This window comes from Opisthocomus hoazin, chromosome Z (genome assembly GCF_030867145.1).
Source record: "Opisthocomus hoazin isolate bOpiHoa1 chromosome Z, bOpiHoa1.hap1, whole genome shotgun sequence".
In the NCBI taxonomy this organism is placed as follows: domain Eukaryota; kingdom Metazoa; phylum Chordata; class Aves; order Opisthocomiformes; family Opisthocomidae; genus Opisthocomus; species Opisthocomus hoazin.
This window is the reverse complement of record NC_134454.1, coordinates 58,003,223-58,018,784: the sequence shown is the minus strand read 5'-3', so window position 1 is coordinate 58,018,784 and position 15,562 is coordinate 58,003,223. Positions and strand designations below refer to the sequence as shown.

The 15,562-nt window shown below is 44.1% G+C and overlaps 1 protein-coding gene across 4 annotated transcripts in view; it reads left to right on the top strand.

The window, feature by feature from the left end:
• Positions 1-15,562, top strand: part of PSD3 (pleckstrin and Sec7 domain containing 3) — a 121,410-nt gene that overhangs the window by 69,607 nt on the left and 36,241 nt on the right. For all 4 annotated transcript variants that reach the window (XM_075411692.1, XM_075411694.1, XM_075411693.1 and 1 more), the window contains 2 exons: positions 5,025-5,068; positions 14,175-14,368. In XM_075411692.1, coding sequence (XP_075267807.1) covers positions 5,025-5,068; positions 14,175-14,368 — 238 coding nt within the window. The remainder of the gene's footprint in view (positions 1-5,024; positions 5,069-14,174; positions 14,369-15,562) is intronic.

Below are 15,562 nucleotides of genomic sequence, written 5' to 3'. Positions count from 1 at the left end.
CAAGCAACAGTTCTGGGGGAGGGTCAGCCCTTAGGTTGCCTAAACGGCAGACTGGGAGTGGTATATAGCAATATGTTGCACCCCGTCCAGAGCTGGCAGAAGGCAATGACACAGAGACACGCCATGTCCAAAGGACGGGCGCATTAATACCTATGAGGACTGCATGCAGACACCTGCCATGACTGGCATCTGTTGCCTCTGTAACCTGTTTTATTTTTGTAGCGTTCTGCTGCTTTTGTTGGTTCTCCTCCCTCCAATAAACCACACATGGTGGGGGCCGGGGCGGGTCTGCTGTGGTCCCAGGAGCAGAGCTGATGGACTGGTGCTGAGTGGCTGGGGGAGATGCTGAACTTCTGAGTGCTTCTAACTGCAAAGACTGAGCATCTCTTTGCCCAGAGGTGTGGCTGGGGCTTCCTTGGCTGCCTGGGGTCAACCATGCTGCTACCAGCTGGAGGTGAAGAAGAAATGTCTGCAGGCAGGGCTTCTTCTGATGGTGGCTGCGGGGGAGGGTGGCAGGGGCCTGGGTCAGAGGGCACGAGTGATCAGAGATCCCTGTCCTGGGGGCTGCAAAAGCCGCACCGGGTGTCTCCTGTGATGGTGAGACGGTCATTCCCCCAACAACAGCTCCAGAAATCAGGGTGGAACTGGGTGTGGGGAGAGCCTGGGAAACCAAAACAGGAGGAGACAGTGTGGGTCCATCCCTGCTGGCTCTCTGAGCCAGGTGTTGGTTTTGCCTATTTGCCTGCTCACAGCAGGCATCTCCAGCTCCTTCTCTTTTGCGCACAGAGGAGGCATGAGAAATACGGTCTATTCCTTTCCCTTTCGGCAGGCGTTTCTGGATGGGCAGGTGCGCATGGAAAGTCAGTAGTCTGCTTCAAGAGCCAGCCCTATGTTGCCCTTCAAGGGAAGGGCTTGCACAGTGCCCCGGAACCTCTTGCACCCCACTGGCCAGGCCTTGGGGACCCTGTGCCTACTCGTTACCTGGATGATTTACCGAGATGCGTATCTGGATAATCCGTTATGTCTTTGTCCCTGTGTGCACACCTGGCTGTGCCTTTCTTTTGTTCACTGCTTCTGCATGCAGAGGCTGAGTCACAGCATAGCCAGCAGTCGGCAGTTGCTGAGAGCAGCCTGTTTAAATGGGTCCAATGGTGCCTGCATGTGACAAGGCTTTGAGGGACGTGAGGGTGGCAAGTGACCTTTTTTTCTTGGCAGCTTTGTAAAATAAACAGGAGTTTTCAGAAGCACTCCCTGTGTAGTTTTGCTCCTTTTTTTCAGTTGAAATAGAAGTACCAACTGGTGAGAGCTTGTGAAAATCTGGATTTTTAGTTGACCTACCTGCTTACCAAAAGGAAAACAGGGATGGAATTTAGCAGCTTCTTACAGAATTACAGGCTTCCACTTAAAAAAGAAAGTGTAAGTTTCTTGCCCAGTTTATGAACAAATACAAACAAATCACACAAATACTTAACAAATGCCTTTTTTTTTTTTTTTTTGCTTTATCCTGCAGTCTGCTAAGGGTCAAATGGGAGCTGTAGGAAACAGCTGTGTTATACAGCAGTTAATTTCTTTTCTCCATTCAAAACTGCACGTGTTTGGTGCTGGGCCTCAGGTGTGGTGTATCCAGAGATCAGCAATTCTCAGAAAAAGGAAAGCTGTGAGGAGTAGGTTTTTGCTGTCCGGGTAACAGAGCTTGAGAGCTGAAGCAGTGAAGTTGGGTACAGCTGAGTAGTCGGTAGCTGGGGGTTTGGACCCTGCCTACAGTAGCCTTGGGTGCCAGAAGATATAGAAAGTCTCTCCCCTTTCCGAGTGGTATTGATCCAGCTTGGAAGATGAGACATATGCAGTATTCGTTCTGGCATTCCCTGCTGTGGTCCAGCCTCCGGTTTTCTGGTTTGGATAGCACATTTGCCAAGTACTTCCTAGGCTAGCAGGTAAGAAGCTGTGATTGTCGTCAAATTGTGGGAGTGCTTTAAATCAGAGCTTTTTTTTTTTTTTTTTTCTCCAGGGAGAAAGCATGAGTTAATGAAACCTGTCCTTGTAGCTAGTTAAGAACGGTGAAAGTCATGTCCCTGCCATAATCTCTGATCAGCTTTGTTGCAATTTAGTGAAGCATTTAAGTGCTTGTCTCCAAGTTTGTTTGATTTAATCATACTCTGGAGAAATGTCTGCTGAAAAGAGCTGCTTGTCTGAATCAGGGCCTTGGGAAACAGCCATGAAATAAATGATAGAGCTGGTGCTGGGTTGTACACGTCTGCTACTGGTTGCAAAACATGCAAGGAGGAAGTTTTTCTTCTCCAGGTCATGTGAGAGCCCAGTAGACATCAGGAAAATGTTAAAGCATAAATTGCTTTGGAGGAGGAACATAAAGCAGCTCTAAATGGCTGGTGAGTATGGTGGAGAGTCTCTGCCAGAGAGGTGATTCGGGTGGCAGGCATGAGAACTCGCGTATTTCCATCCCTGGAGAGGTCTGCTCACCGAGGTCTCACTGAACACACTTGGTGCACACTCTGAACATGCCCTGTATACAGCTGCCCAGGTTGTGTATGCTCTCTAGGGTTTTGTCTTTCATTTTTGTAAATAGCAGAGACTTTGAGTGGCTGTGTTTGATGCTCTGTGGGGGACACTGTGTCCTTCGTCAGACGTATGCCATATGACCGGATTGGTGTCTGTTACTCCCTGAAGAAGGAAGATGGAGTATGGCTCATTAGTAAAGATCGGGACAAACACATGTCACTTTCCACAAGGCAAAAAACTGGCGCATTTGTTGTTCCCGCACCAATCTGCAGTGCCGCTTTTGTATGTCCTGCTCTTTGGGTGTAGTGGTCCCTATAGACTTCCTTAGCAGCAAAATCCCATAAAAAGCAGTAGTGTACAGGGCAGGTGTTCATTTTCAGAGGTTGTGACCCCATGTTGTAGACATTTGGGCCAGAGAACAGCAAAAGGCATTTCTGGTAACCCAGGCCAGGTTTTCACTACGCTTCATAGCTCATCCAACCAGTTCAGGGGAAAAAAAAATGCTGCTTCTGAAAAAATGGAGAGGCAACTGGGGAAATAATGCAGCCTCTTTCCCTTATATGTGGAGGTGGTTTTCTGGCTCAAAATGTAAGACAAGATTTTAATCATAGCAGGAAGAAAAAGTCAAGTCAAAGAATAGGAAGGGGTCTTTGGACAAATCTTTAGAAACACAGTGGCTTCTAATAGAAAATATAGGGTGACCCCAGGGTATCAGTGTCAGCATCAGCTAGTGCAGATAAATGGAGGTGTGTCTAATTCTGCTGGCTACATGGTGGGAGAAATGTTAGCCCTTTCTTTTGCTTTCTTCCTGCAGGGTAGTCTTTAAATCTCTTGATATCTCTCACCTAAAAATTAAGCAAAGTGCCTACAAACTGCCAGCAATGCCCTTTGCTTTGTCGGTTTGCCTTTGGATCAGAGCTCCTAACAGATGTTTGGAGAAGATAGGATAAATAAAAATAGACAGTAAAAACTCCAGAGTTGAAAGTACTTTGTCATATTGCTGAGTAGCGCGGCAAAGCCCTGTTAGTGGTGGGGACCCCTCTCTGCTAGGTTGGCATAAGTAGGGTGTGAGATGATTCTTTCAGGTGGTCATATCTGTTCTGTTGCTCTGCGAAACCTACTTTTACGGTACGCTTATGACTAAAAGTTGCTGCATGTGTAGTGTCAGCGTGAGGTGAGTTGTACCAGTATGTTTGACCTACTTGTGTATGGTTCAGTCAAGCCAGATTTTCACAGAGCTGAATATTAAGGACCTTCAAATAGGCCGTGCAAGATTCAGAAGGGAGCCAGTGGATCACAAGGTGAGCAGTAGGATATGCTCATGGGATTCTTATTGCAAGTTCAGCTGTGGCATGTGCACAAGACTAGTTTCAACTCTTCAGTTTTCCAAATCATTTTTGTTTTGGGTCAGGGCTAAGGCTATTTAAATGCTAATGTTTCTGTTGAGCGTGTCATAGCTATTATAGTATGTGATTTTCAGGCTTGTTCATACTTGATGTGCTACATTTTGGTAATCATGTGCATCAACAGTTCTTCTACACGTTAACATATTTTGAGGCTGTGTAGGAGTTATGTGCCAGAGGAAGTAAATCTAGCTATGTATATAAGGTAAATTACAAATGTGGATTATAAGTGTGAGAATCAGGGACATTCCATACCAAAACACTTCGCTTGAGTCAAGTGGCCTATTTGAAGAACTCCATTAGCTTGTAGTAATAGCAGGCATTTATACGTTGTGTGCACAAGCTACTGGAGAGTTGAAATCAGACGCACTTATCCAAGTTATGTACCTACTCCCTCTCAAAAGAAATCACTCCCAACTGTCTGATATCCATCCAGGCTTAAGTCAGCCTCCAGACCCTTTTGTTTGCAGGCTGGTATCAACAGCAGAATTGGGACCTTTGCTGTCAAAACTCCTGGCATCTTTCCTATGAATTGAAAGAGTAACAATGTTAGCAGACAGCAGTCCAAGACATTGATCTTCAAGCACAAAAGCTGCTTCTCATTCATTTTCTGTTTTGCACTTAGAAATGGAATGTTTTTATGTTTGTGGCTGGGGAAGTGTTTAGGTGTCTGTGAGTCTCGGGAGTTTTGGGTAGCCATTCTGGCATAGTTTTACAGGTAAGCCCATATGGTGAAATCTTGGCTCCACTAAAGTCAGTGACAAAAAAATCTCACGGACTATCAGGAATTAAACTGGACCTTGAATTTCAAGGCTGTAGTCTTGTGGCTTTTGCAAACTTAATAGGGTTATTTAAAAAAAAAACAACAAACAAACCCAAACCATAAAACTCAAATAGCTACTTGAGAAAATGACTGTAATCTCAATCCTGGCAGTCTGGTGTTTTTCCCTTAGATGAGATTTCTGCTGAAGACTTTTGCATTGCTGTGAGCTGGTATGATCGGAGACAGCTCGCTTGCTGGTATTAGGTAATTTTCCTCAGCATATTAATGTATGTGTAGCAGGGGTCAGACAATAATCCCGTCTCATTTCTCTCCCTTTGCAGGCCCTCTACAATTCAATCAAGAATGAGAAGCTGGAATGGGCAGTGTAAGTATACTGCATAGAAATTAGGAGTTTAAAAATAGTACCTGTTTAGTAGTGTGTTTGTGTCCTATGTCACTGTCTGAGTGGGCTCCAAAGCCTGTAGAAGATAGCCAGTGTGCATAATGAGTTTGCTTTTCTGTTAATGAATGACCTGGCAACACTGCCTCATCTGTTTCTCCAGCAAGGGGAGTTGTTAATGATAGGAGCCAAGTGCATTTGTAAGGAAAGAGGACGTTTAATTTAGTAGGAAACTTCAGCCTGAAAAGAGAGAAATTAAATCCTCTGTTGTTCTATGACTGCATAAATAAAACAAAAGCTGACTTCTCCCTTTATCTTTCGGTACATTGTGTCAGAATCACTGAATAGAAATACACGTCTTGGATTGAGTTTCCTGCTGTTGGTTTATTGTCTTGGTTTGTCTCCTGATTAACTATGGATAACTTGACAACAACCTTATATGAAAGATGGTAAATTGGGCAAAGTCATATTATATCCCCTGTCCTTAGCTGCTTTCAACAGGCTAACACTTGTTAACTACGGAAATACTGCAGACAAAAAAAGAGCTTCAATTTCTGATTGTATTAAATTCATATTTCTCTATGTTTAGGTTTTGTGTGGTCTAGGTATGCAAGCAAAGAGTAGAAGGGTCTGCTCTAGATTTTGCTGCTTGCAGAACAGTGTATTTTGGTGTAAAATAAAAGCATTATGTCTTCTATCTATTTTGGGTCTGCAGGATGTTTACCTGCGTGGATTGACGTACCTGAAACCTCATCTTCTTGAGAACAATGTATATCTGGGATGTATGCTGCTGCACCTTTTGTGCTAAAGTCCTATCAACTGCCATAGGTCTTGCAGACCAATTGGCTTCTGATCTTCCATGTTTTAAATTCATCATCTGCAAATGAATTTCTTGTCAGGGTGTGTATCCTCACTTAAAATGGCTGCCGGTCCCAACTGGGGTTGCAGCCCCTGTTCAGAAGTGTGTTAGATAATGTCAGAGTAGTGAGGAAGGTGTGTTGGTAAGGGAGATCACCAAGAAGTGCCATCTCCGATAAGCCTTGTAAGAAGCACGATGGGAGATGTTTTCCCAGACCATCTTGGACCTGGAATACAGTAGGTGAATCTTACATATCACAACACCAGAGCTGTTTGCAAGACACTCTCTCACAGGTACTCTAGACCCAGCAGAATCTGTTATGTGACTTTCTCAATGTCAGAATTTTCCTCCAGCTCTTGGCAAGAGACCATACCATGTCTAATACACTTGGGCAGCCTCCAGGTGGAATCTGGCTTATGCCTGGCTCTGCTCCCATGAGCTTCAGTCAAGGTGATTTATAAGATAGCTTGCTCCTGTAGAGGTAGTAACTGCTTTGGCATTTATGTAGTCCAGTCCATATCTCTTGCTAATAAATTGTTTGGGAAAAAATTGCAAGGAGGCTAGAAAAGGGAGAAATCAGAATCCTCCTGAAGTAAGGCTTTGGGATGTGAGTGTAAAGCCAACTTCTCCCAGCAGAATGCTCAAAGTGGCCAGGTGTCCATTCCGATCTGAAATCAGACAGATAGCTGAGACTGATGTGACAATTACTTTCCATGATGTGAAACAAAGCTCATTCTGGGCATAGTCAAAGAGGTTTTGCCTTCACCTTTAGGGCTGAGAGTGTTGGCTGGAAGAGGGAGCATGAAGATGTCTCTCCTCACTTTTACAGAGATGTGTGGTTGGTGTAAAGTATTCACCCCAAGGACCCCCAGGTCTGCCTGAGCTAGAGGGAGTAGGCACACCACTCTCATGCTGTGTTGTCACAGAGAAAGCTGGTTAGGAAGGGAACATGGTCGGTTTTGCTGTGATGTGACCGAGAAAATTCCTGAGGAAAATCCTTTCTCCTTTGCAAAGAGTATCCTTTTGCTTCTCTGAAGCAGTTGGCAGGGGAAGAAGTAGGAGGTAAGGCAAAGGTGGAAACAGGGTTGCAAAACCCAGCATAAGCTCCCTCATGATGATGGCATATTGAAGGAATGCCTTTCCTCTAGCCAGAATCGCTTTGAGGATCTAAGACTCTCTCTTAGGAGCTAAGAAACAGTTTAAGAGCTCTGTCAGTACGTTATTTGGGAGAGTAATGACTGTCAAGAAGTCCATAGGCAGGGCAGGGTAACAACTGTGTGTAACATGGGGGAGGACTGCTATGTGATCCTTATCTTACAGGTTGCGAGCTAGGTCTGTCATCATCCTAAATGGTTTGCTGTCCATTTCCAGTAGAATTACAGTCTGATCCAAAGCCCACGGAAGGAAAAGGCTACCATTGGTTCCAATTTTGTAGTCAAGAGAAGTGGCACCTTAATCAGCAGATGTGCTTCAGAAACTTTCAGTAGGAGTATTCATTTATCTTTTATGAACAGGGAGGCACAAGTACAGCTCTGGAAGAGAGAATTGCATTGCAGTTGTTTCTGCAGTACTTCCAGGTTCAGGTTCTCTGAACCTGATGTTCTCTCATGATCTGTAAAATAAACAGATCTGTCCTCAAATTGTAGAATCATAGAATGGTTTGGGTTGGAGGGAACCCTAAAGATAATCTAGTTCCACCTCCCCTGAAGCAGTGAATGTGGGATCCTGAATGCACACTCCTGCTCCACACTGCATCCCGTAAATATTTTTGTTACTTTTCACAACAGAACTGCCAGAAAATGTTCTGTCCTTTGCTTGGTGTGCCATTTACTTTGCTTGCTGTTTACACTTGCCTGCTGTGTTGTTCAGTGTCCTGGGAGAAAAGAGAAGAACAGTGTGGAAAAACTAACCATCAGAAATATGATTATTCTGTCTTCTGTCCCATTCCATATTTCCTTTCTACTGCTTACAGTTCTAGATTTCGCCTGTCTGTTGGACTGTGGTTCATTTCTTTGAACATCAGGTGAAGCACTAAGCAGTGATCAGACCTCACTGAAGTCATTGGCAGAAGTCTTTGCTGACTGCAGTGAAGCCGTGTTACTGTCTCACCCAGTTAGTCCAATGCATCCTGTTTTCAGTGTGCTGAGGTAACTGGAATCGCTCCAGGAGTGCACGTAGCCCAAATAATTGTGTTGTAATTTCTTATGCTGCTTCGATTTCCCTGAGGGACTTGATATTTCCATGAGATTTTTTCATACTCCAATGGTAAACACTTGTTCTTCAACACTGACATCACCCATAAGATGAAATGAATTCAAGATACTGTGAACGTGAGCAGTGAGATTCGAAGAGTTGGGTTTGTTTAGGTGGAAAACAGAGCACTGAGGAGAGGGAACTGAGTGTATTTTTTTTCAGTTTGTAAAGGCTGTTGCAGAGGAGAAGGATGTGAATTATTCTTCACATCCATTGCGAATAGGCTTAAAACTTGAAACATGGGAGGTTTGGGTTAAACATTAGAAAAAGCTTTCTAGCAGTAAGCCTGGTAAACCAGGGTATAGATTTGCCTGGACGAGCTGTGGATGTGCTGTTACTGGAGGTTTTTGAGAACTGGTTATTCTATCAAGAATGGGTTAGGAAGAGCAGATCCAGCCTTGGAGGTGAAGAGGTGGATTAGCTGACCTTTTAATATCACTTCAGTCCCATTGTCTGTAATGTTATGGCTCAGGGTTTTTTTCAGATATTTCTCATCCTTTGGCTTTTGCGCCCATCATTGTCAGCTTTAAGCTGAAGAAGAAAAATTAATTTGATTTCAAAGGTGCCAGAGCTAAATATGTTTTGTTTGCATGATGTCTACATGGAAGTGTGATGGTGAACATTATTGTTCTCTAATGTTTGTAATATTAAGTCTACTTCCTGTTGAAGGTGATAGGAAAAATAAAATCACCATCTTAAAATAGGCTGAATGGTGATCTGGAATTAACATATAACATCCTAAAGTGCTGCTTACAAAATTGCAAAAACCAAGTGGCTGCATTTGAGCCAGTTGTATCCTGAAAGCATTCTTTCAGCAGAACAGTGGAAGTTTTCAGGAGAATCACTTGTTTTTTGACTAGTGGATGATACGGTATTCTTTCCAGAGAAGTTTAGGCATGGACACGGTGTATATTCTTTTGTTTTTCTGGACGGCACGTAAAAATCCTCTCCTTCCAGCCAAACCAAAATAGGTCTTTGCGACAGCGATGGTGCGCAAGGGCCACTGCCAAATCCTTTCTGTTTTTCCTGGTGTGAACTGTGATGCTGAGACCAGGGTGCTTATAAAGACATCCGTGCTGAAGCTCACCTTTTTCTAGGTCAAAACCAGAAATCTCTCCCCATTATAAATTAACTATTTATCTCACAAGTTCTAGGATGTTTCCTGTTCACAGCTTCATGACTGGTTTTAGAGAGGGGTCAGGTGGTAGTCACCCAGCTCTCCTTCCTTCTCTCTTCCCTTTGTGAAAGATGCCAAAACTCTCCACTGGTTTCTCATATCGATTTCCTAACATAGATGCTCTTGGTCCCACAGATTCATATGATTCTGTGTTACAAATTCGAATATTTTTTTAAATGCCAATTTTTAAATAGAGAAACCCAGCCTTTTCCCATGTCATGTAAGTTTTCTGTTTGAACACATGCAGAGATGAAGCAGACTTAAAAATTAAGGGCTTGACCTTGTCTTTCCAGCATAGTGACTTCTGCATTTTCCAAGGCAAAGCCTCAAATCAGACCATAGAGAGTACAGAAATGTTTTTGTTGCTGAGAGAACTGGATGGTGGTTGTTTTTTTTTTTTTCCCAGAAGACAATACTGAGACTTTCTTGTATAGGGTCTTTTTCAGGAGAGGCAAAAATGTGTTCTTCGCCAAAATGGCAACATCTGCATTTTTGCCTATTTTTCACATTGCATGTTTAAGAATAAGAGGCAAACTCCTTCTGGTTGTCAGTGGTTGTGCATTTGGGAAGGAAAACATTGCTGTTTTAATGCTGTCTCTTCCAGTGAGAGAACAAGCAGATCCTGGCTTTCGTGTGCTGGTTCTCGTGGGCATCCAGTGCCCTGGGTAGTGCTCTGTGTGCAGGTCCTTTTCAAAGAGTCAAAGGGAATGAAGGTGGAACCGGAGCTGCAGTTTTGGGAAACCTTGCAGATACCATGTGCTGTAAGCAGAGTCTTGGAGAAACTCTACAGATGGTAGCCTTTTCCTATCACCGGTACCCTGCAGAGCAGAGACTCTAGTAGGGTCTGCTTTCCATCCACGGAAAAAAGCCCCACAAGAGGGTTCGCAGCCATAAGCCCCTTTCAGTCGTCAGAGAGGGGTCACCAGAGGAATCAGTTCCAGACCCAGAGCCAGGAATGATCTCCCTCTGCCGATCGAAGACAGAAAATCTCTTACAACTTTTGCAAACGTAAGTGGGCCCTCAGGTTGACGTTTTGCTGCCGAAATGTGTGTTGGAACCAGCGTGGGTTTTTTCCCCCAAAAGGCACAAGGATTGTGCTATTTCCTGTACCAAATGGAAAGGAGAGGCACCGAGCCTGCCCCTGACAAGGACCTGAGCTCTGCCTGTGTGACAGTAGAGCTGTGATTCTGAGCATACCTGCACAGAGACACCACCACCACCGACTCTTACCCCGCATCACTGGAGGCATTCACGCTGGGGTTGTTACGTGACTTGAATCATCTGCGAGAGCCATCTGAGGATGAGGAGGTAGTTGTGCCCCCTGCACGCTAGGGTTTCAAACAAAGGTCAGTTTTCAGATGTATGTATCCAGACACCAGCTGAATTTTCTGCAACTCTTCCTTCTGGAGAGAGTCCAGCAGAGGGCTACAAAGATGGTGGGGGGACTGGAGCATCTCTCCTGTGAGGAAAGACTGAGGGAGCTCGGCTTGTTCAGCCTGAAGAAGAGAGAGAAGGCTGAGAAGGGACCTAATAAATACTTATAAATATCTCAAGGGTGGGTGTCAAGAGGATGGGGCCAGACTCTTTTCAGTAGTGCCCAGTGACAGGACAAGGGACAATGGGTACGACTGAAGCAGAGGAAGTTCCGTCTGAACATGAGGAAGAACTTCTTCCCTCTGAGTGTGACGGAGCACTGGAACAGGCTGCCCAGGGAGGTTGTGGAGTCTCCTTCTCTGGAGATATTCAAGACCTGCCTGGACAAGGTCCTGTGCAGCCTGCTGTAGGTGACCCTGCTTCATCAGGCGGGTTGGACTAGATGACCCGCAGAGGTCCCTTCCAACCTGGAACATTCTGTGATTCTGTGATTCTTGCAACCATACCCTAGAGGCTGGTGAGGGGTAAGCTAAAACTGTTGCAGCCTTGATAAAGCCTATCCAGGACCTATCTATTTAGCCAACTTGGAGATTATGTAAACAAAGGCAAATACCTGAACTGTTTTGCTACTGTGAAATTCCTCCCAGTCGCCCTGCTTTCTTCTTATGCTTGAGCACTGAAGCAATGCGGAGTATTTGAAGAAGTGGGTCGCAGATCCTCTAGGTTTATTTCCACTGATGTTTCATATTCAAGATCAGAGGGAAATAGAGGCTCCTTTTCATTCTGTTTTCTCAGTTGTTCATCCATTTCTTGTTCTTTGTAATGAGTCCCCCTTGCCTCCCTGGTTCCCTTTGTTGCATCTTACGGACTGGCTCATGCATCTTGACCTCATGCGTCCTGTCAGAGCTCTCAGCTCTCACAAGTGCCTGAGGTTTCTGAGTCGCAAGGATGTCCCAGTTTCAATGACAGATTAAAAGACCAATTAAAGGTTTGTTCAATCCTACCAGTAGTCATGACAGCACATGCCATTTTGTCCTTGTCAGACCTGTCTGCATTTGCCTTTTGAAGAATTCGTGTTTGATAGCTGCCCCAGCAGAGATGCAGAGTTTGAACGCACTGCCCCCAGCACTACTGGTGTCCAGGATCCCCAGGACTGCTCATTGCAGCACCTGTGACTGCTTGGATAAGGGTAGTGGTACATTCCCGCAAGGTGGTTGATCAGCATAAGATAATTCGCTGCCATAGCTCCACAGGAGAGAGCTTATTGAAAAAAAAATGCTAAGCCATTTACTGCGGTAGGTCTCTGCTGACAAGGAGAAATCCGCTGTGTCCTTGGCTGAGATCCCAGAATTCACAAGGCACTTCTGTGTGACAAATCAGCATGAGTGCTTGTGCCCTCTGAGAGATTTTAGTCCGGATTAGGTATCGCAGACTTGTGTTGAGATAATTTGTTCCTGGAGTGGACACACATCTAAGAAATTTGTCACACAATGGTCCAGACTTGTCAGCAGCTAGTAAGTGCGGTAGACACAGTAAAGGTGGGGACAATCACAATTGTCAGAAATTCCTACACTGTTTCAGTTAGGAGAGGGTTTCAGTCAAAGCATGTGTGAGGAAATCCTTATTACTTTGACCAACAAAAAGTTTTTTGCAGACCTCTGTGTTCTGGAGTGGGAAAACACATATCAATAGGCTGAAAGATGCAAGGACTGCTGTGCCTTGCAGGATTCAGGTCTTCAGGAAAATGTTTTGTTCCTCTTAATCAGGAGACCTTGCAAGACAACACCATGATGGTATGGTGCACCACCTTGGCTGTATCTCTACAATTAAATCAAACGTCTGGCACCTTTGTGTGGCTCTCAGGCCAAATGTTGATGTGTAGTGCCTGTATCATTGAAAAGTCTTACCCTTTAAAAGAAGATGCTTACCTCTGTACTGCCTGTTGGTGTGGTCCTTGACTGTGCTGATTCTTAAACGCTGTCTGGAAATTGTTTGGAAGCATGCTGAGCTGAGACCCTGCCAAGCACAAAGTAACGTGAGGCAATCAATGCGAAATGCCTCAGACCATTCCCTGGCACTGCTGGGTTCACTAATATACCCTCCACGACTCTGGAATTGGTTTCCTGGTTGTCCAACCAGTCTATTATCCTTGTGTCTCCTCAGACTAAGTTATTCCCCAGAAGACCATTCCAGCAGCGAGCAGGATAACACAGATTGTTGCTCTAGCCTGCAGTTCTTGGAGGTCATTTCTTTGGATGGTCACTCCCATAAGCAGACATGGTTGCAGTGTGCCCCAAAAGGGGCTTTTTGGACTGACAGAATTGGCCTTGTTCATCCTCATCTGATACACACCTTTGAACATATGTATGTGATTGAAAGGGCCTCCTAAGCTTGCTCTCGTAGCTGATCATCTGGGTCCAGTGAGATGCAGCAGCTTGAAGTCCACCCCTCTTATTAGCCATTGTTACATTCAAGTGATCATGATTTTTTTTTTTAATTAAGTGCTGGTGCATTGCTACTATGACTTTCCAATGACAGCCTTCATCTTCTCTGACACCCCTTCCCAGTCACCTGGAGGGGGAATGCATGGGGACTTCAAAGGACACAGGGCTTCTCTGTAATCAGACGCTAACTGTGGTTCCTCCAGATACACCATCCACCCAAATTCAGTGGCCTGTTGTTCTCTGAAAACCGTCATCCTACTCTTGTGACAGACACCCTTTGTTTTCTAGGTTGACGGGTCCTTTTTGCCTTTGGCTGTGACGAGCAAAAAGGCATTTATTAGTCAGGCAATGCTTGTGACTTGCTGAAATGGGTTGCATTGTTGTCCCCAAGATCTGTGTTGAATACATTGCCCTAATAAGTAACATTTTGAGCAGCATTTTGTTTCTAAAATACAGATAACATAGTTCACCTAGTGTAGTTTTTATTTTTAAATTGCTACTTTTATGCTAGTCTGTAGCGGAAAATAAAGAAAAGGAGGTAGAGTCTGTGTTTCATACTCTAAGTTAAGGGGTAAGCCACAGTGATCTGTAGTAATCTAATTCTTTTCATCTACATGTGAACTCATGAAGAAATTGGCGAGTTTTCAGCATAGCCCAGCAGGAAAATATTTCCCATTTTAGCACTCAAATAAGCGGAATTGAAAATAGGTGAAGTTGGGGGACACAGAACACTCTTGAAATCCTGCCTTTTGAGACTGTAAAAGGGAAACATGCATTTTGACAATTTGGCTCCTATGACCTGTGCTGGTGAAGTAGGTAAACTGAAGCTTTGCTGTAGTCTGTTTTGGTACATGTCTAGGTTTCTCTCTAAATAAGGCCCCATATAAAGAGATGTATATTTTGACAAGGAGCATACAAAAATTACTGAAATGCAACTTTGCTGGTCAGCCCCTCATTCATGCTTGGTTTTCACTGCTTTTTAAGGGATGAAGAAGAGAAAAAAAAGTCTCACGCAGATGGTACAGATGAAAAGGATAATGGGAGCCAGACGAAGGCTGTCAGTCGAATTGGCAACTCAAATAACCCATTCCTGGACATCCCTCATGACCCCAATGCTGCTGTGTATAAAACTGGATTTCTGGCTCGGAAAATCCATGCAGATATGGATGGAAAGAAAAGTGAGTATCTTTCACTCTTAACATCTTGTTTTCTTGTTAACTCTGCACAATGCCACTTAGGATGAGACCCTGTGCTTCACAAGGCAAATAGTGCTTCTTCATTAGGGGAAATTGCAGCAATAACAAATAACACAGCAATTGGATTATCACACTTTCACTATTAGGCCAGGATTTACAATGTTCAGTCCCATTTGCAGCAACTCTAATGCATGAGCATAATGAGTAATGTGATACAGCAAAGCAATGTGAATCTTCAGTGCTAAGAGAAAATGAATCTCATGGTTTACAGAAGAGAAAACCATTTGAAGTGAATTACAGTAGCTGTTCTGTAGTAGTTTGGTAATTCTCCTTTATGTGACACCAGATTGTTTCAAATCTCCCCTCCTCTCTGGAGGAGGTTATTCTCTATTTCTGCCTGGAAGATGCTGTAACAATTCCGTTCCCTACCTTCCCAGCCTTGGGTCACATACCTGATGAAGTTCAGCAGCTTTTGGTAACAGCCAGGTTTATGCCGTGCAGTTCATCACTGCCCTGCTTTGTTATAATCCTGCTGTGTCACTTACTTTAATTACCTTCTTTCCTTCTTGTCGTACTTCCGTTTGTGGTGCGCTAATTATCAAAGGCCTCTGATTCGCCTGTGTATGTTTTTGTTTGGATATCTTCGTTTGTTTGTTTTCTATTGATGTTCTTGGAAACAGCAGAGGCTACTGAGAGCATCTGTGTTTTCCCTCATCACTGTTGATGATTACCTACTCATGGTTTACACTGATGGGCTGAATCCTGAAGGCACAGTCTGACTTTGTGATGGGTTTACAGTAATTGCAACTCTTCTACCTGGGCTAAGTTCTTTGGTGTTTGCATGTTTTTCTAGTATATTTGAGAAGGTACTATTGGAGGTCGGTGTTTTCAAGCTGGCGGCTGACAGCTGGGTAACTAAATCCAAACAGAGATGTTGAAATCAATCTGACCTCATTCTTTGTGATGACTGGATGCTCTGAGCAGGTTCCTCTTTATTAAACTTCTGTTTATTTAGCCTTCATAAGTAATTGTATATAGTTGCCTTTATTAAACTTCTGTAATTACAAGTGATCAGAATTGCCCATTATTCAGCACACTGGATATACCGATATTTTGGGGGTAATCCTTTTATAAGTAATGTAATTAGGGCCGTGTTTTCAGAAGTTTCTGCACATC